Raw genomic sequence first — 20,974 nt, 5'->3', positions numbered from 1 at the left:
CAGACCTCTACATGCTTTGTAAGTAGGAAAACCTGCAAAATCGGCAGTGTATCAAATACTTGTTCTCCCCACTGTATATACAGTACCAGTCAAAAGTTTGGACACACCTACTCATTCAAGGGTTTTTCTTTATTTTTTACTATTTTTTACATTGTAAAATAATAGTGAAGACATCAAAACTATGAAATAACACATATGGAATCATGTAGTAACCAAAAAAGTGTTAAACAAATCAAAATATATTTTATATTTGAGATTCTTCAAATAGCCACCCTTTGCCTTGATGACAGCTTTGCACACTCTTGGCATTCTCTCAACCAGCTTCATGAGGTAGTCACCTGGAATGCGTTTCAATTAACTGGTGTGCCTTCTTAAAAGTTAATTTGTGGAATTTATTTCCTTCTTAATGTGTTCTCCAATTTCATAAAACATTATAGAAAAAGGCTCAGTGTCGTTATCCTTGCAAGGGGAGGGTGCACAAACTATTGAAAATAGGGGTACCAATAGAAAAAAAGTATTACTTGTTAAACAAAATCTCTTTCTCTGAGCAATTGTATTAGTCTAAAATTGAGCATGCAATATAGCTCATCTTTTGCAAGGGTGCCAATAATTTTGGAGGTGATTGTATACTCTACACACCACAGCCCTTAAAGGAAAACGCCATTGTTCTTTAGTCCACTGTTGATACATTCCCACAACGTTTTGCTTGGCAGCAGTCAAGTTTTTTATAAAGATATTGGACTTTCAACAAGCAAAGTGTCACTTCCACATCATCATGATGATGAAAAACGTAACGTGTGAGTTTTTGGGTGGATTTTTCCTTTAAGATGGCTACCTAACAGGCCTAGTCACTCAAACATCTGCTTATTCCTGGCCATGATTCCCATCATCACAAACAGGCTTGGTGACTCAGAATTTGGGTGTAAATTAGAATATTCCTTCCAGCCCTGATTTCCTGTCTGGGATAGGGTAGTACCGGAGGCCCAACGGCGAGAGGGCTGGTGTTGGCCTTGAGCAGGCAGGCAGAGAGACGAAGTGGAGTAGAAGTGTAAGAGTAAATGGTGGCGCTCGCTTGCCTACACCAGAATTAGCACACGCAGTGGTGGCTGTCCAGAAGCAGTGCAGAAGGTGCCATTTTTCCTCTTTCACCCTCAGTGAAATGAGGGGAAATATTAAGGTCCGGGTGTGTGTGCAAGCTTGCAGTGTGTGTGTGTGTATGTTTTCCTCCTTCTCCTATGTAAGGCTCAAGGAGTTCTTGAACGAGATCCCCTGTTTTGTTTCTGCTCCCAGCATGAGGAAAGAGCCTAGCTAGGGTAGAGGGTGTGGCACAGGTGACATAAAGCCTACTTAGAGCTGGCATAGCCATGACATGAGGTTGTCAGGGGCCCAGTGGCCTCTGCGATGTAACACTCAGGACGAAGGCCTTCTCTTCTGTTTTTGTTTCTCGAGCTCAGGCAGGGGAGGGGAGGGAGTTGGGCGTGTGAGAAAGCAGCCAATGGCTGAGCTCCCTGCCACTTGACCTTGTGCAAGAGGGCCTCTTGCAAAGCCCAGCTTCCCTTTCCCCTACGCTTGCTACACAGGGAGAAACAGGAACACACACTGCTCTGCTCGCCCCTCCTCCTCTCTTCCTCTCCTCTCCTCCTCTCCCTAGGCCTTCACTCCCCTCCTCTGTGCCTCTCTCTCTCTCTCTATCTCGCAACTCTCCCCTTTTTCACCTCTTGCCCCCTCTCTGTCCCTCCACTCCCACTTTCAACCCTCTCCTATCTGATCCTAAGATAGACAAGGACAGACCCTGGCCTCTCCGAAGACACCATACAGATGTAGGATCTTAATTTGAGCCAGTTTGATACAGTAGGAAAATAACCCTGCAGCATCAGGAAATGTGAATTAATATGTGGATTATAATAAATTGATATTTTTGTAGGGGTTGATACAGAAGCCTTTTTAAATGGTAGGAAGCATGAGTTTTTACACACCAGAGTAACAACACAGTGTGGTCAAATACTTAGTAACTTAGTTGTAGTCACGGTCTATACTTATAACTACAAACATAGTTATGTTTTAGGGTTATTATATATTTATACATTTATTTCCAGATATTTTCTAAACTACCCACAATGCACTCAACGTCATATGGAGAATCTACTCTGTGCTACCGAGTTCATATGCTATCTCGGTAGCTAGCTCAAGCTTGCTAATGTTAGCATCCTCATGCTCTGCACAGAATTTGTGGCTGTGTTATCTACTGGCAACCCGTTAGCATGGCAGGCTCTGGTGCCTTCTTGCCATGGGCTCAAAACGAAAGAGAAAATCATGCCTGCTTGCTCTAATTGTGTAGTACCTTGTCTGTTCTCCTTTTTGTTTAGTCAACTTTTTGGCATGTTCTCTGTGAAGTAGGCTACGGGAGTTTTGTAACTTTGTCCACCTTCGCTTAGTGCTCGCTGGATTTTTCTTGCTATAGCTATTGTATTTCCCTCACTATGACTCTCCCTTGGCCCGGTGAAGCCCCCGCCTCCCCCTCGCTTTGGTAGCGAACTCATCGGATGGGCCCCCAGCCATCAATCTGTAATTCTCTGCTCTCGCTTTGCTTTTGCTCTGCGGTCATGTTTTAGTTGTGTTTTGTTAGTTGTGTTCTAGCTGGTCTCCAGTTGTTGGGCTCTGGCTTGGTGGTTGGCTAGGCTAATAGCTAGTTGGCTAAATAGCTAACGTTAGCTGGCTAAGATAACTGCATGTAGCTAACATTTATTTATAACATTATTTGACTCATGCTGTGCTAACGTAACGTTAGCAGGCTGGTAGGGCAAACATTAGCGGGCTAGTTGGCTAGCAACCGTGCAAGTTGATTTATAACAATACATTCATAAAGTATTTGCTTGTAAGTTGGCTGAAAATTTAATTGAAACCAGTAGACATGAGTGCAAACAATTTGGTTTAATTTGAAGTTATACATTTGAAGTTATTTCTGTTGGAGTTTACATTATAAGGAATAGGCTGGCTTGCCAGGTCCTACATATTACATCACACCCTGGAAAACATTTTCCGACATGACTTCCGGCATTCTGCGGAATTCTGATCGGTTTTATGTAAAAATTTACTTTGCATTGGGACTTTTGACGTGTATACTCATGCAAATCTATATGTGACATGTGGTTACGTTTATGCTACTTACCCGTTTTAAACCTCAAATACACTACAAGTAAAAAAAAAATCCTGCAATGCAAGAAAGTTATCCTTCAACAGGGTGATCAAATTAAGATCTTACATCTGTATGTGTTACTTAACTATGTCTTTTGGGGAAGAAAATCACATCCTCAACAGGAGAAAAATACACACGTCTCTGTAAGCCAGACCAATTCCAAACAAATGGAATTGCCCTGTAAATATAAATTTAAAAGATGCATTTGCAAACTTAAGATGTGCAGTTCATGAACATCTTATTATTTAGTGAAGTTAAACCCTGCTCTGGTTATAACAGTGGTACAGTAGCTATCTAGTGGTACAGTAGTGCAGCAAGTGTCGCAACAGGCAGGCCCGCTGCAGGATATTTATGTCTCAGGCTGTAAAGTCCTCACCCAGCCCTGGTTGTTTTGTCAATAGCCTAATTACGGCGGGACTTTGTTGTGTTTTGTTTTTGGTTTCATTTCTTGGCCTCCTGGAATACCACATGTGATTCACGGTGATGTGCTCACTCGCCACCCTTATTTTAAGACCTGGCCACTGGCCAGACTGCGCTTGGTAAATATACACTCCTCAGTTTTTTTTCTCCCTGGAGAGGAGAGACCGGTCGGGGATAAAGGGAAAGTACCTCTGTTTCTCTTTTCCTCTTCCTCTCCTTCTCCTTCCTCTCTTTATAGTATCTCTCTCTCCTCTCATCTCTTCCCCGGCCTCTCTTCCAGCTCTTGGTTGTTTGCTTACTTGGTGGGGACAGGTCAGTATAGTGAGTTCTGTGTGCTGACATCCCTCCAGCCGTGACCTCCTTTGTGACAGGTTCAGGGGTCAAAGACCGGGCCAAGTCTGCTGTTGTTGGCAATGGGCCCAGTGAGGTGATGGATGGTCCGGTCCCGATCTCCTCAGCCGGTCCCGATCTCCTCAGCCGGTCCCTATCTCCTCAGCCGGTCCCGATCTCCTCAGCACTCTCTTTTGGCCTTCTTTCACCAAACCTTGACTGAAACTGTAAGATCAATACACCAGGTCTAAGAAGAGATTTGGGTCATTGTTGAATGGCTTTTTAAGAGTTTTTGACATTGGGTATATTCATCTACAGTACATGGTTTAATTATAAGTCCTCCTCCAAGCAGTATCCGTTGGTGTCCATGCAAGAATAAACAGGCTGTTTCCCTCTAACTTCCAGTTGTTGGCTTTTGCTGCGGTACAGTAACAGTACAGTATATTTACAGTATGCTGTGTCGAGTCCCCCTAACTCTTTGATCGGGGCTGATGGCGTCAGAACGCAGTTCAGCAGAAGTCCACACTGTTCATTATTCTCTATTAAATAATACCAGAGTCATTATGAGGGGAATAACTTATGTAACAAGCTACTTAAGAGTTATTTATTGGAATTGCTAAGTAATTGCATAATGCCTGTGTAATGTTTCATGTCAGTAAAATAAAGAAGAATAAAAGTGCATACTAGCAATGGCTGATCGTCCCACATTCAGTCCCCCTTTGTGGGAACTTTTCTTAAGATCTCTGTGTTTGTTTGTCCTCTGCAGAGAAAGCGGCTCTAATATCACCGGAGGACAAGGTGCAGAGGAGTGACATTTTGTCCAGTAGTCAGGGCATGGTGGAGAAAGAGGCTCTGGGGCCGCTGCTGCTCGAGGTGAGTGAAACAATAAAGCTTGGTGGAATTTTTATTTCAGTGACAGACACAGGAAGTACCCACTTACGCATTGATTGGATCATTTAGTCATGCTGCTTTCTAAGCACAGGTACTCTTTCATGAAAAAAAATCATATTTTTGGTTGCTCATTAGTAAATGAATGGATAGTAATTAGAGTGCATCTGCTCACAGTAGATTTACACCTGCAATTTAGTTATAATCTCTCTGTCTTCAGTATTTTCTCTGTATTGTCCAGAGTGATTCAGTGACTCTGTATGGTTCCCAGGACTTAGTTTCCCAGTGAGGCCCAGTGTCATTATGCTTTCCACGTTAGTTCCTGGCACACTTTCCCCCTGGCTGAGGCTGGGGCTGTGAGAGTGGTAGAGAAAGGCTGAAGTCCCTCTGCTCTCTTTGTGATTCCCCCTTCCTCCGGAGGTGTCCGTTTCACCCCTCTTTTGTCCCTCCCTCTGTTTCGGGCCAGGCCCTGGACGGCTTCTTCTTTGTGGTGAACCGCGAAGGCCGGATCGTGTTTGTGTCAGAGAATGTGACGGGTTACCTAGGTTACGCCCAGGAAGAGCTGATGACCTCCAGCGTGTATAGCATCCTCCACGTGGGAGACCACAATGAGTTCATCCGCAACTTGCTGCCCAAGAGTCTCGGTGAGGATGACAGGAGAGGATGAGGGGATGAGACGAGAGAGGAGAGGATGGTGAAGGAAGGAGAGGAGGGCAAGAGAGAGGGGGGAGGGATCAGACAGAGGAGAAGGAGAAAGGAAGAGAAGAGGAAGGACAAGGACAAGAGAAAGGAGATGAGGAAGGAAAAGAGATGAAGAAGAACATGATAGAGGGGAGATGAGGAAAGACGGGTAATAGAGAAAGCCGAAGAGGATGGAGAGGAGGTAAGAGAGGAATCTCTGCTGTAGGTACAGTATCATGCAGTATGAGGCAGCCAGATCATGTGACAGCTATAAGAGCATAGTAACCAGGAGATATAAGGGTCTGTGTCCCATGAAGCCCCTAGTAATTCCCCCTAGTAATATAGGCCAGGCCAGACAGGATGGGTTAAGGTCAGCAGAGATAGACAGGTCAACTAGCTACTCTCTACCTGCCTGTCTTCAGCTTAAACTGTCACTACATAGTGACCACGTTTACATGCACACCAATATCCCGTTATTATTCGGGATACTTAAGTATTCTGTTTTTGAGTTTTTAATCATTTTAGCAGACGCTCTTATCCAGAGCGACTTACAGGAGCAATTAGGGTTAAGTGCCTTGCTCAAGGGCACATTGACAGATTTTTCACCTAGTCGGCTCGGGGATTAGAACCAGCGACCTTTCGGTTACTGGCACAACGCTCTTAACCACTAAGCTACCTGCCGCATATAAACATCATATCCGGTTTACAATACCCCAGTTATGAGAAACCCGGATAAGATGCCTGGGATGTGCTGATCTAAGACGGGATACTGTGGCATGTAAAAACGTATCCTGTTTACTGTTGTTTTTGTGGTCTGCGCAGGCTGAGTTTTGCATATCATGGGTGTTGTGTGATGGTGTTTTCATCTGATTGTCAAACAAATAAAAAAGTTCAATCCACCATAATAATTCCATAATAATTTAGCCTACTATAATTAATTTAGTTTCTGCTTATACTTTCCGACATTTGGTAGGCCATTTATTTGTCAACTATAGTTAGATACATGCAGCTTCTCTTCTGTCATAACTTGTTGCCCCAGAAGACTAAATAAAGTAGTGCTCACCAGAATAATGTCTTACATTGATAGATGAATGCATTAGTAATCTAGTTAACACCAGTAAAGTTGTCTGTTTTGTTTAGGGACCGGGAAGAAAACGCAATAACTCCAAAACAGTGGAAAGATTGGTCCTGTGCAAATGTCATCAGTTTGACCAGTTTTAAGGAAATGAAAAGCTGAGAAAACGACGAAACACGTTTCTGATAAGACTTCAGTTGTTCTTGGTTGCATATTTTATGTGGTTAAAATACTGTCTGCTTGCATAACAGTGTCAAAGATAACACATTACACGCACATTCGCATTTTCTCAAGAGATGCTGAAAAAACGAAATCATATTTCTCCACTCCTGTTCCTGAGACAAAATTATATATTGTATAATTTCACTGCAAGAAATGCATAATTCTGCAGGAGTTAATATTATATTACGCTACATGTGAGAGGTTATAGGCCTACAGTCAGTGTCCAGATTTCAGTGACTTCCATTTAACCCAAACAAATTTAAATGAGGAATATTCTGTTTATTCATGGTTAGAGGGATACTCATGAGTGTGATATCAAAGGTGCGTGTAAACCGCTTATCCCCAATAAGACCTTAAGCAGGAGATGAGCTCCTATCTGGAATACTGTGCACATGTAAACGTGGTCACTCACTACTGTTCTCTGTCTCGCTTTTTCTCTCCCCCCTCCTCTCTTTGTCTGTATTGTATATATTTTGTATCTCTCTCTACCCCATATATATCATCCCTGTCTCTTTTCAAGCCATTATTATTACATCACACACACATTGGTTTACCTGTCTTATGTGTGATGGTGTGTGTCCCCGTTCCTAATGATTTGTGTGTGTGTCTATACCATTACTGGTGGGTGGGTGTGTGTGTGTGTGTGTGTACAGTCAATGGGGTGCCTTGGCCCCAGGAGCAGGGCCGGAGGAACAGTCACACGTTTAACTGCCGGATGCTGAAGAGGCCTCCTGACGAGGTGGACTCAGAGAACCAGGAGGCACGCCAGCAGTACGACATCATGCAGTGTTTCACTGTCTCCCAGCCCAAAGCCATGCAAGATGAGGGAGATGGTGAGCACACACACACACACACACATACACATATGTATACATACACACACACAGCCTACATACACAGATACATGCCACTTATGCACACAGACGTTTACATACACACACTTGCCATACACATTGAAGAAGGTGCAGCATCAACATGAGAATGCTGGTCTTTACCTTGTCCTCCTAGCTAGCCCTGAGCCATATTGGAGGGATAGAGTTAGACACGGTGACGCCCTGCGTATTACAGCAAACACACACTCACAGTCACACAACACACACACACCTGTCAGAGTCTTAACTCTGACCTCTCCTGACCTTTGATTGGTGTTGTGCCCAGACCTGCAGAGCTGCCTGATCTGCATAGCCTGCCGGATGCCCCGACCCCAGCAGCTCCCCGCTATCAGCACTGAGTCCTTCATCACCAAACAGGACCCCACAGGTATTAACCCCTGACCTCTCACCTTTTACCTCTCAACTGCTGTTGGCACACAGACACTCCATACACACACACACTCCAATGTGTGGATTAGAGAGCTTTCTTTTTGTGCCAGAAGATGGACTAACTAGAGTGTTGCACAATAAACAGGCTTGTTGGTAAAGATACCTAAAGAGGAAAGGCAAGGACAGGGTTTCAGCTCTCACTACTACTGCCATTTACATCTGAGTGTCTCAAAACTCCATTTAAATGGTATTTTGTATCATTGTGGAACTCTAACTCTGACCTAATAATGTACCCCCATCTGGGTTTTATCACCGAGCCTCAGTATCTCTGGATACTGATGTGTTTGTTTGTTTCTGTGCGTCTGTGTATCTCCAGGGAAAATCATCTCCATAGAGACGAGTGCTCTGCGGGCGACGGGGCGACCAGGCTGGGAGGACCTGGTCAGGAAGTGCATCTACGCATTCTTCCAGCCGCAGGGCAAAGAACCCTCCCACGCCAAGAAGCTGCTCCACGAGGGTGAGGAGAAGGGGAGGAGGGGGGGAAGAATGGGAGGATGAGGAAGAGTAGGGGGGAGAGGAAGAGTAGGGGGGTAGGAAGAGTAGGGGGGAGAGGAAGAGTAGGGGGGAGAGGAAGAGTAGGGGGAGAGGAAGAGTAGGGGGGTAGGAAGAGTAGGGGGGAGAGGAAAGGAGAGGGGAAAGATAAACTTTCTGCACTTTTCTCAATAATGAAACTGTAACAACAAAGTACAGTGTGGTGCCATTGCAAAGACATATATATTTTTTCTCCTTAAATGTGTGCCACAATGATAAGTAGGCCAATTCTTGTTTGTGCATGTGTGTGTTGACAGTGATGACCCATGGCACGGCTATCAGTCCTCTTTACCAGTTCAACCTGAGCGATGGGACCCCCCTCAGTGCTCAGACCCGCTGCAAGTTCTGCTGCCCCCCCAAATCCGACGTTCAGCCCTTCATCATGGGCATTCACACTATTGACAGGTAACACACCCAACCGTGCACGCACGCATGAACACACACACTGGCAAGTCATGTGGAACAAGTAGAATTTATGACTTTATTGCCAATCAACGTTTTCAAGGGTAGGAATTGATAGGAATGTGTTTTTGTGCCAATGATGTAAACAAACAATACTTTTTCCAGAATATTTCTCTAACCCAGCTGATGTTGTGCTCTTGTCTTCCTTCTCTTGTAGGGAACACAACACTGCTAGCTCTCAGGAAAACACTAACTCCAGCCTTCTACTGACCCATGGGAGCCCTGCTTCCTCCCAGCCCTCCCGCTCCCCTGCCCTCACCCCGGGCATTGAGGCCAGCCAAGCCCCAGGCCCCACCTCGAGCCTCCATCTCAACAATGGAAACAGCTCCGGCACCACCGCCCCCACCACACCCACCAACCAGTCAGCAGGGTACCTGACGCCCAACCGGTTGTGTCCTCAGCAGGTCAACAGCCCCTCACCCCTGGGCAGCCCCCTCACAGCCATCCCTACCTCATTCATGTCGCCCAAGCCCCCCAGGGGCAGTCCGGGGCTGGGCGGCAGCCCGCGCGTCCCAGGGAACCCCTTCTCCCCTTCCACCCCTGGCCTGAACACTCCGGCAGGGGCCCTAGGAGGTGGTGGTGGCGGGGGCGGTGGAATCCTCAGCAGGCAGCACTCTGGTGGGGACGGTGGAGCAGGGACCCCCTTAGGTTTCTCCCTGCCTTCCCCTCTACCTCAGAGGAAGGCCAGCACCCCCACCAACTCCCCAACGCGCCCTCCCCCTGCCAAGCCCCCTGAAGGAAGAGGAGGAAGTGGGGGAGGAGAGTACCTGGGGGGTAACCCCAAACTCAACCAGCTCCTGGACAATAGCAGAGTGGGGCCGCCTGGGGACCCCAACAACACTGCTCCCCACCCCAACACACCCACCTCCACCCCTCAGTGCCCGGCCTCCCACAGCACGCTGACGGAGCGCCACAAGATCCTTCACCGCCTCCTGCAGGACAGCAGCCCAGCCGAGGGCGGCAATGGCAAGGAGTCTGAGATCAAGAAGGAGCCTCCTGCCAGCCCTGCCACCGCCAACCCCAACGGACCCCCCATCACCCCCCAGGACCACCAGCTGCTGCGCTTCCTCCTGGACACGGATGAGAAGGACCTGAGAGACCTGCCCCCTCCGGCCGCTCTCAGCCTGCAGACGGTCCGGGTCAAGACTGAGAAGAGGGCTAGCGGGGATACCACGCCCTGTGCTGCAGCCTGTGCCAGCCCCAAGACCAAACCCAGCCCTGCAGACAGCAGGCTGTCCAGAGACCCGGTACTGTCTGCAACCCTGCTCCTCCTCCTCACACACAGTGCCAGTAGTATCCATAGTCGGCAAGATCACGTCCCAGACGTGCAGAACTCTCAGACAGTTTAAGTTTGGGGTTAAGGTTAGGAATAGGGTTAGGTTTTAGGGTTGGGGCCAGGGGTTAGAATTAGGGACTTCCAGGAAAATGTAGCTCTGGATATCCCTGTTGTTGTGGTCGTCACAGTGCCAGGAACGTGAGAGTGCCTTGCTGGCTGGCTGCCTGAGTGCATGCTGCTGCTCCCTTCTAAAGGGAGCATGTGATTCGCTGCTGTATTTGTTCTATTTACGTTGAGCGCATAGCAGTGGTGTGAAGTACTTAAGTAAAAATACTTGAAAGTACTACTTAAATAGTTTTTTTGGGTATCTGTACTTTACTTTACTATTTATAGTTTTGACAACTTTTACTTTTACTTCACTACGTTTTCCCTGACACCCAAAAGTACTCATTACATTTTGAATGCTTAGCAGGACAGGAAAATGGTCTAATTCATACACTTATCAAGAGAACATCCTTGTCATCCCTACTGCCTCTGATCTGGCGGACTCACTAAACACATGCTTCGTTTGTAAATGATGTCTGAGTGTTGGAGCATGCCCCTCGGCTAGCTGTAAATTAAACAAAACAAGAAAATGGTGCCGTCTGGTCTGCTTAATATAAGGAATTTTAAATGATTTATACTTGTACTTTTGATACTTTAAGTATAATTTATCAATTCCATCTACTTTTGATACTTAAGTATATTTAAAACCAAATACTTTTAGACTTTTACTCAAGTAGGGTTTTACTGGGTGACTTTCACTTTTATTTGAGTCATTTTCTATTAAGGTATCTTTACTTTTACTCAAGTATGACAATTTGGTACTTTTTCCACCACTCGCGCATAGTAACACTCCCTCACTGCCCTCTTAAATCAGGAGCTAGTTGTGTTCATTTGTGGCCCCTCTTGGACTTTGACTCTCCCCAGCACAGAGCTTCCAGCAGCAGCAATTGAAGTTCTTTGACCTTTGCTTTCTCTCCCTGTCTTTCCCCCCCTCTCCGTCCCTTCCTTTCATTCTTTGCCCCGCTCCCTCTCTCTCTTAGTTTCCCAGTGGACCTGCTGACCTGGACCCTCTCAGCCAGCTGCTGCCCACCCTCAGGGGCCCCGCTGGGGCCAAGCAGGGCAGCGAGGAGAAGGGTGGCCCCCTGGCCCTGTCGTCCCATAGCCACCAGACCCAACCTCAACCTCGGCTCCAGTCACCTCCACAGCCTCGGCTTCAGTCCCCCTCCCAACCTCAACCCCAACTTCAGTCCCCTACTCAGGTCCAGCCTCAGAACCATCTTCAGTCCCCTCTCCAGTCCCCTACCCATCTCCAACCCCAGAACCAGCTTCAATCCCCTACCCTACTCCAGCCCAGCGAGGCCAACGTTCCCAGAGCCGTGAGCGTGAAGAGGGAGCCTCCCGGAACACCAAGCCAAGGTACAGCAGGGATTAGGGGGGTCAAGGGTGAAGGGTCACCATAGAGGGTCACCCCACTGTATGCTGCCTATCTTCATTTTCCGCGTGGCCACCCAGGAAAGGACTGATCCTGACCATGTGTCTGTTTGTGTCTGTGCAGGGCTTACTGATGGTTCCTCCAGCCTGCAGAACCAGTCACACTTTGATTTCTGCAGCCCCACCACCCCCAGCCAGGGACAGGGACAAAGGGAGTCCTTCCAGACACCCAAAGACAGCAGCAGCCCCTTCACAGAGCCTGGACTCATGAACTCATTCAACTCCAACACCGGTATGAACTAGAATACGCTCATATCAAACAATCCTCTATCAAATATCTATAGGGCATTTCCTAAAATAATAGGAAATTACATAATTATTACATAATAATAATATGGAATCTATGGGTTAGTTGTTTGTTTCATGGGGGTTCATTAAGAGTTGTGTGTTGTGCTGTCCTTCAGGGTTGTCTAAGATGGAGACGGACTCTCAGCAGTTCCAGCCCCTGGCCCTGACTGACTCTCTGTCCTTTGATGGAGGCATGGGAAACCCTGTGCAAGCCTCTCTGGCCTCCCCTCAGGAGTGAGTATAGTACTTCTATGTAGACACACAGACGCATACATTCCTCATTGCTCACATTCCAATTCACACGCACACAGAACCAAACCTTGCACATCCTTACATTGAATGCACACACTCCCATGTTCCTGACTCTCCCCCCTTTCCCCCTCTGTGTGCCGCAGGCAGTGTGTCCCGTGTCCACTGGATGAGCTGCTGTGCCCCCCCACCACCCCAGAGGGTCGTAACGATGAGAAGGCCCTCCTGGACCAGCTGGTGTCCTTCCTGAGTGGGACGGACGAGAGCGAGCTGGCAGAGCTGGACCGAGCCCTGGGCATCGACAAGCTGGTGCAGGTGAGATCACAGGAGGAGGAGAATGATAGTAGATTGCGTTTGCCTTTTTCAAGTGTTATCTATATAAGGAAGAGGACAGGCACTGTCATACAACCTGATTCTACTAAATCAAATCAAATCAAATTGTATTTGTCACATGCGCCGAATACAACAGGTGTAGACCTTACAGTGAAATGCTTACTTACAAGCCCTTAACCAACAATGCAGTTTTAAGAAAAATAAGTGTTAAGTAAAGAATAGATAAGTAAAAAATAACAAATAAGAAGAAATAACAAATGATTAAAGAGCAGCAGTAAAATAACAGTAGCGAGGCTGTATACAGGGGGTACCGGTACAGTCAATGGGCAGGGTACAGGTTAGTCCAGGTAATTGAGGTAATATGTACATTTAGCTAGAGTTAAAGTGACTATGCATAGATAATAAACAGAGAGTGGCAGCAGCGTAAAAGAGGGGTGGGGGGACAATGCAAATAGTCCGGGTAGCCATTTGATTAGCTGTTCAGGAGTCTTATGGCTTGGGGGTAGAAGCTGTTAAGAAGCCTTTTGGACCTAGTCCTGCATGGCAGGAAGCTTGGCCCCAGTGATGTACTGGGCTGTACGCACTACACTCTGTAGTGCCTTGCGGTCGGAGGCCGAGCAGTTGCCATACCAGGCAGTGATGCAACCAGTCAGGATGCTCTCGATGGTGCAGCTGTATAACTTTTTGAGGATCTGAGGACCCATGCCAAATCTTTTCAGTCTCCTGAGGGGGAATAGGCTTTGTCGTGCCCTCTTCACTACTGTCTTGGTGTGTTTGGACCATGATAGTTTGTTGGTGATGTGGACACCAAGGAACTTGAAGCAATCAACCTGCTCCACTACAGCCCCGTCGATGAGAATGGGGGCATGCTCGGTCCTCCTTTTCCTGTAGTCCACAATCATCTCCTTTGTCTTGATCACGTTGAGGGAGAGGTTGTTATCCTGGCACCACACTGCCAGGTCTCTGACCACCTCCGTATAGGCTGTCTCATCGTTGTCGGTGATCAGGCCTACCACTGTTGTGTCGTCGGCAAACTTAATGATGGTATTGGAGTTGTGCCTGGCCATGCAGTCATGGGTGAACAGGGAGTACAGGAGTGGACTGAGCACGCACCCCTGAAGGGCCCCCGTGTTGAGGATCAGTGTGGCAGATGTGTTGTTACCTACCCTTACCACGTCCCATCAGGAAGTCCAGGATCCAGTTGCAGAGGGAGGTGTTTAGTCCCAGGGTCCTTAGCTTAGTGATGAGCTTTGAGGGAACAATGGTGTTGAACGCTGAGCTGTAGTCAATGAATAGCATTCTCACGTAGGTGTTCCTTTTGTCCAGGTGGGAAAGGGCAGTGTGGATTGTAATAGAGATTGCATGATCTGTGGATCTGTTGGGGCGGTATGCAAATTGGAGTGGGTCTAGGGTTTCTGGGATAATGGTGTTGATGCGAGCCATGACCAGCCTTTCAAAGCACTTCATGGCTACAGTCTGTAGTCATTTAGGCAGGTTACCTTAGTGTTCTTGGGCACAGGGACTATGGTAGTCTGCTTGAAACATGTTGGTATTACAGACTCTGTCAGGGACAGGTTGAAAATATCAGTGAAGACATTTGCAAGTTGGTCAGCGCATGCTCGGAGTACACGTTCTGGTAATCCGGCTGGCCCTGCAGCCTTGTGAATGTTGACCTGTTTAAAGGTCTTACTCACAATGGCCATGGAGAGCGTGATCACACAGTCGTCCGGAACAGCTGATGCTCTCATGCATGCTTCAGTGCTGCTTGCCTCGAAGCGAGCATAGAAGTAATTTAGCTCGTCTGGTAGGCTCGTGTCACTGGGCAGCTCGCGGCTGTGCTTCCCTTTGTAGTGTGTAATAGTTTGCAAACCCTGCCACATCCGACGAGCGTCGGAGCCGGTATAGTACGATTCAATCTTAGTCCTGTATTGACGCTTTGCCTGTTTGATGGGTCGTCGGAGGGCATAGCGGGATTTCTTATTAGCGTCCGGGTTAGAGTCCCGCTCCTTGAAAGCGGCAGCTCTACCCTTTAGCTCAGTGCAGATGTTGCCTGTAATCCATGGCTTCTGGTTGGGGTATGTACGTACTGTCACTGTGGGGACGACGTCATCGATGTACTTATTGATGAAGCCAGTGACTGATGTGGTGTACTCCTCAATGCCATCGGAAGAATCCCGGAATATATTCCAGTCTGTGCTAGCAAAACAGTCCTGTAGCTTAACGTCTGCGTCATCTGACCACTTCTTTATTGACCGAGTCACTGGTGCTTCCTGCTTTAGTTTTTGCTTGAAAGCAGGAATCAGGAGGATAGAATTATGGTCAGATTTCCCAAATGTAGGGCGAGGGAGAGCCCTCCATACTACACTACAGAGCTGAGAGAGCTAAATATAGAGTGAATTTAAATTCCTGTCCAAAGCACCACAGAATCTATTTTTTTCTATCAGTACAGTAGTGCAATCATCGATACATGCTTGACGTAATGATTCATTTGGTCCTGGGGAGTTTGTTGGACTGTAATTAACCCAGTATTGACGCTATCCATTCCTCTCCCTAGGGCGGCTGCTTCGACCCCATCCCTCAACGGTTTCCCTCCCAGCCCCCTGCCGCCACCCCCATCTCCATGGACCCCAAGCTGCCCAGCTACCCCTCTCAGTTCAGCACCGGCCCCCCTGCCCAGTTCCCTCCAGATATGGCAGGGGGGCAGGGTATGGGGGGCTTCGGGGCACCCAGGGGGACCTTCCCTGGGGGCATGACGCTGAGGCCTGGCATGGGCAGAGCGCCTGGCATGGCCAATCAGCTCCGACTGCCACCCAACCAGCTTAGGTTACAGCTGCAACAGAGGCTGCAGGGCCCACAGCAGGTAGGATGTGCTGGACAGAGCGGGTACATTAGGGGTTGCAGCACTAACACACCAGATTAAACTATACTGAACAAAAATGTAAATGCAACAATTTCAACGATTTTACTGAGTTACAGTTCATGTAAGGAAATCAGTCAATTGAAATTAATTCATTAGGCCCTAATCTATGGATTTCACATGACTGGGCAGGGGCGCAGCCATGTGTGGGCCTGGGAGGGCATAGGCCCACCCACTTGGGAGCCAGGCCCAGCCAATCAGAATGTGCTTTTCCCCACAAAAGGGCTTTATTACAGACAGAAATACTCCTCAGTTTCATCGGCTGTCCGGGTGGCTGTTCTCAGATGATCCCGCAGGTGAAGAAGCCGGATATGGATGTCCTGGGCTGGCGTGGTTACACGTGGTCTGCGGTTGTGAGGCCGGTTATACGTACTGCCAAATTCTCTAAAACAACGTTTGAGGCAGCTTATGGTAGAGATATGAACATTAAATTATCTGGCAACAGCTCTGGTGGACATTCCTGCAGTCAGCATGCCAATTGCATGCTCCCTCAAAACTTGAGACGTCTGTGGCATTGTGTTGTGTGACAAAACTGCACGTTTTAGAGTGGCCATTCATTGTCCCCAGCACAAGGTGCACCTGTGTAATGATCATGCTGTTTAATCAGCTTCTTGATATGCAACCCCTGTCAGTTGGATGGATTATCTTGGCAAAGGAGAAATGCTCACTAACAGGGATGTAAACACATTTCTGCACAGAATTATAGAGATATAAGCTTTTTGTGCATATGGAACATTTCTGGGATCTTTTATTTCAGCTCATGAAACATGGGAGCAACACTTTACATGTTGCGTTTATATTTTTGTTAAGTATAGATTAAACCAGGACACCGCTGCTCAAGAGGAACAGAGTTACCTACCCAGGCTGGCCCACTCCCCTGGTCCGTCTTTCTAACGTGGGCGTAGTTGATTCCCTCCTCTCTACACGGGGGGGGGGGTGAGTTTTAACAGGCCTTGTTTACGTTAATGAAGCCTGTATCACGCAGTGTTGCCTTTTAATCCTAGTCAGAGCCAGCGCTCGTTAAACACTGGCTTGGCAATAGTAAATCTCCCTCCTGGCCAACCGGGCAGCCCTGCATTGTGTTAATGTGCCATTGTGTTGTGTGGCTAAGTAGAGCTAGCTAGCGTGGTGAAATGGGTGGTCATGTGAAGAAGAGAGCCTCCTATGCTCCATTATGGTACAGCAATACAAATACATGGGAACTAAATGGCTGCTACAAGCCCATCTATGGTAGGGGAGTACTGGACTGTATGTACTGTATATTCACTATGACTGATTGTTTATTATCCTTTTTGCTGAGAGAGAGAGAGAGGCTCCCACACAAACGTGGCTCACATCTCTCCCCTTTTTTTCCCCCCTCAAGGTCTCTCTCCTTCATGCTCCACTCACACATGCTGCTCTTACTCATGGTTCCCACACAGCGGTCTCTGCATATTATTATTCTGACTTTAGTGCTTCTTCTGCTAGCTGCTCATGTTGATTTAAAAGACCTCATGGCAAAGTAAAGGATATTAAGAATATGGAATTCAGCAGAACTCCTTTGTTCTCATTCCTGGTCCTCTTTATCAGTGTTTAACACACTTCTCTTTATCTATCAGTTCTCTTCTCATGTGCTTTTTTTCTCTCACACTTTTCACTCATCAGTCTCTTTTTCTATCTCAAGCTTTTATTTTCTTTCTATCTGCTCTCACTATGACTCACTCCTCTCTCGTCTCTATAATTTCTTCGCTGAGTCCGCTCCGTTCCTCCTCTCCACCCTCTATTGTTTCTCCCTCCTCTCCTCTATCAGTCGTGTGACTCACTCCCCTCTCGCTCTCTCTCTCTGCCAGCTGCAGAACAGGCTGGCTGCCATGAGCCAGTTCCCAGGGGGAGCTCACATTGCCATGGGGATGCGTCAGGGAGTGCAGCAGCCTCAGATGCCCTCTCAGGTGAGTGTTTCTGGGGAACTCACGATCACCATCAATCCTGTCCTCACTCTTCCTTCTCTCTTGGTCTCGTAATTGTTTTTCTCTGTCTCCAATCCTTTTTCTCTTACTCTATTTCTATCTCTCTTTCGGAATGGTGTGTATTGAGTAAGTCCTAAGCATCGTAGCTAGTTGTACTGAGTTACTGGTAAGAAAACCAAGTGCCCTGTACTCTTCTCCGTCCACCCCTCTCCCTCTCTCTGAGTGAAGTATCTTCCAGTCTATTTCAAATGGTATAGGTCATTTGGGAAACTATGCATGCACGTTGTGAGGGCTGTTTTGCGGACAGAAAGTGTCTCCTATAAGTCCCCTATCCTCTCTGTCTCTCTCCAGCCTCCTCTGAACGCCCAGATGCTGGCCCAGAGGCAGCGGGAGCTCTATAGCTTCCAGCACCGCCAGAGGCAGCTCCTGCAGCAGAAGGTCATGTTGATGAGGCAGGGCATGGGGACCGGGGGGCCTATTGGGGCCACCAGGGGACAAAAAGGACCCCAGCCACAGCAACAACAGTTTAGCTACCCTCCAGGCTACAGCCCCATGTCAGGAAACCCACCCAGCACCCCCTGCCTATTCAACCCCATGGGAGGGCCCCTGGACCCCAAGCTGTCGGGCCTGGCCCCCTTGGGCAGCCAGGCAGCCATGATGGGGGGGATACAGGGACAGTTTGGGGGGGGAGTGAACTCGGCGGTCCAGGCTGGGCTCTTCCAGCAGTTTGGAGGACCAGGTGAGTGACTAGGCTACCTAGGTTTCCACCATAATCACTGCTAGATTATGTCTGGTTGGTGGTTCTGTCTCTATAACATCAGAAATTGTCAGTACAATGTGCTGTTAATATTGATATCAAAATAACATATAATGTGCTGACATTGTCAATATCAAAATGTGATGCAGACAGGATCCATAGAAAATGGAATACAGTGCTGCTGGCAAATATCAATATGAAAATGGTTTAGACTCTAGAATGTTCTAACACTATCTCTCTGTCCTTTTCCTCAAAGGTATGGTCCAGCAAGGAGACCCCTCGTTCCCTCCAGAGCTCAGCCCCACCAGCCCCCTGCTGTCCCCTCAGAACTCCACCTCCCAGAGTCCTCTGCTCCAGCTGGCCCAGCCTCCTCCTGGGTACCAGTCACCTGACATGAAGAGTTGGCAGCAAGCTGGCATGGGCAGCAACAGGTGAGGTGGCCAGAGCCATGCCTGTGTAAACGTGTAAATTGCATAGCCCGTTGTTGACTTAGCATCTACATAGAAATGACATGGTCAGATGGTTATTATATAATAATTAACTGTTTGTTACTTAGATAATTATTTCTAACAAGCACTTATGTAACATTATACCAGATGTGTTTAATTATTTGAAGTCTATATATTTATTCTATATATTGTCTTGGTAGTTACAGTGGGGGAAAAAAGTATTTAGTCAGCCACCAATTGTGCAAGTTCTCCCACTTAAAAAGATGAGAGAGGCCTGTAATTTTCATCATAGGTACACGTCAACAATGACAGACAAATTGAGCATTTTTTTCCCAGAAAATCACATTGTAGGATTTTTAATGAATTTATTTGCAAATTATGGTGGAAAATAAGTATTTGGTCACCTACAAACAAGCAAGATTTCTGGCTCTCACAGACCTGTAACTTCTTCTTTAAGAGGCTCCTCTGTCCTCCACTCGTTACCTGTATTAATGGCACCTGTTTGAACTTGTTATCAGTATAAAAGACACCTGTCCACAACCCCAAACAGTCACACTCCAAACTCCACTATGGCCAAGACCAAAGAGCTGTCAAAGGACACCAGAAACAAAATTGTAGACCTGCACCAGGCTGGGAAGACTGAATCTGCAATAGGTAAGCAGCTTGGTTTGAAGAAATCAACTGTGGGAGCAATTATTAGGAAATGGAAGACATACAAGACCACTGATAATCTCCCTCGATCTGGGGCTCCACGCAAGATCTCACCCCGTGGGGTCAAAATGATCACAAGAACGGTGAGCAAAAATCCCAGAACCACACGGGGGGACCTAGTGAATGACCTGCAGAGAGCTGGGACCAAAGTAACAAAACCTACCATCAGTAACACACTACGCCGCCAGGGACTCAAATCCTGCAGTGCCAGACGTGTCCCCCCTGCTTAAGCCAGTACATGTCCAGGCCCGTCTGAAGTTTGCTAGAGTGCATTTGGATGATCCAGAAGAGGATTGGGAGAATGTCATATGGTCAGATGAAACCAAAATAGAACTTTTTGGTAAAAACTCAACTCGTCGTGTTTGGAGGACAAAGAATGCTGAGTTGCATCCAAAGAACACCATACCTACTGTAAAGCATGGGGGTGGAAACATCATGCTTTGGGGCTGTTTTTCTGCAAAGGGACCAGGACGACTGATCCGTGTAAAGGAAAGAATGAATGGGGCCATGTATCGTGAGATTTTGAGTGAAAACCTCCTTCCATCAGCAAGGGCATTGAAGATGAAACGTGGCTGGGTCTTTCAGCATGACAATGATCCCAAACACACCCGGGCAACGAAGGAGTGGCTTCGTAAGAAGCATTTCAAGGTCCTGGAGTGGCCTAGCCTGTCTCCAGATCTCAACCCCATAGAAAATCTTTGGAGGGAGTTGAAAGTCCGTGTTGCCCAGCGACAGCCCGAAAACATCACTGCTCTAGAGGAGATCTGCATGGAGGAATGGGCCACAATACCAGCAACAGTGTGTGAAAACCTTGTGAAGACTTACAGAAAACGTTTGACCTGTGCCATTGCCAACAAAGGGTATTTAACAAAGTATTGAGAAACTTTTGTTATTGACCAAATACTTATTTTCCACCATAATTTGCAAATAAATTCATAAAAAATCCTACAATGTGATTTTTTCCCCGTCATTTTGTCTGTCATAGTTGACGTGTACCTATGATGAAAATTACAGGCCTCTCTCATCTTTTTAAGTGGGAGAACTTGCACAATTGGTGGCTGACTAAATACTTTTTTCCCCCACTGTATAATGACCAGAGATAGCAGCTGAAAGAGGAGTGTACATAAAACCACTGGTACCATGACTTTGTGTTCTGTCTGTGTGTCAGCTTATTCAGCCAGTCTGGTCAGACGACGCCCCAGGCCTTTGGGCAACAGGGGGTCTACAACAACATGAGTATCACCGTGTCAATGGCAGGAGGCTCAGGGGGGGTGGGCTCGCTACCTCCCATGGGACCACCCGTTGGCCTGGGCAACAGTAACCTTGGCAACGTCAGCTCCATGTGTAACGATCAGGTGAGGGTGCCACACCTAAAGTCAGCCGCC

The 20,974-nt window shown here is 47.3% G+C and overlaps 1 protein-coding gene across 3 annotated transcripts in view; it reads left to right on the top strand.

The window, feature by feature from the left end:
- The window catches only part of ncoa1 (nuclear receptor coactivator 1), a 93,551-nt gene that overhangs the window by 66,932 nt on the left and 5,645 nt on the right, over positions 1–20,974 (top strand). For 2 of the 3 annotated variants that reach the window (XM_041865644.2, XM_041865645.2), the window contains 16 exons: positions 4,713–4,819; positions 5,301–5,478; positions 7,466–7,645; positions 7,971–8,072; positions 8,451–8,591; positions 8,923–9,070; positions 9,285–10,374; positions 11,489–11,864; positions 12,004–12,171; positions 12,344–12,461; positions 12,623–12,791; positions 15,364–15,669; positions 17,556–17,654; positions 18,024–18,411; positions 18,686–18,860; positions 20,758–20,944. In XM_041865644.2, coding sequence (XP_041721578.2) covers positions 4,713–4,819; positions 5,301–5,478; positions 7,466–7,645; positions 7,971–8,072; positions 8,451–8,591; positions 8,923–9,070; positions 9,285–10,374; positions 11,489–11,864; positions 12,004–12,171; positions 12,344–12,461; positions 12,623–12,791; positions 15,364–15,669; positions 17,556–17,654; positions 18,024–18,411; positions 18,686–18,860; positions 20,758–20,944 — 3,932 coding nt within the window. Of the gene's footprint in view, positions 1–4,712; positions 4,820–5,300; positions 5,479–5,609; positions 5,718–7,465; positions 7,646–7,970; positions 8,073–8,450; positions 8,592–8,922; positions 9,071–9,284; positions 10,375–11,488; positions 11,865–12,003; positions 12,172–12,343; positions 12,462–12,622; positions 12,792–15,363; positions 15,670–17,555; positions 17,655–18,023; positions 18,412–18,685; positions 18,861–20,757; positions 20,945–20,974 lie in introns of those variants that run through there. The other variant, XM_041865646.2, reaches the window with a different exon arrangement.

The sequence above is a fragment of the Coregonus clupeaformis genome, chromosome 36 (assembly GCF_020615455.1).
Source record: "Coregonus clupeaformis isolate EN_2021a chromosome 36, ASM2061545v1, whole genome shotgun sequence".
NCBI classification, from domain to species: domain Eukaryota; kingdom Metazoa; phylum Chordata; class Actinopteri; order Salmoniformes; family Salmonidae; genus Coregonus; species Coregonus clupeaformis.
The sequence above is the reverse complement of the archived record's forward strand: the minus strand, read 5'-3'. Positions and strand labels throughout refer to the sequence as shown.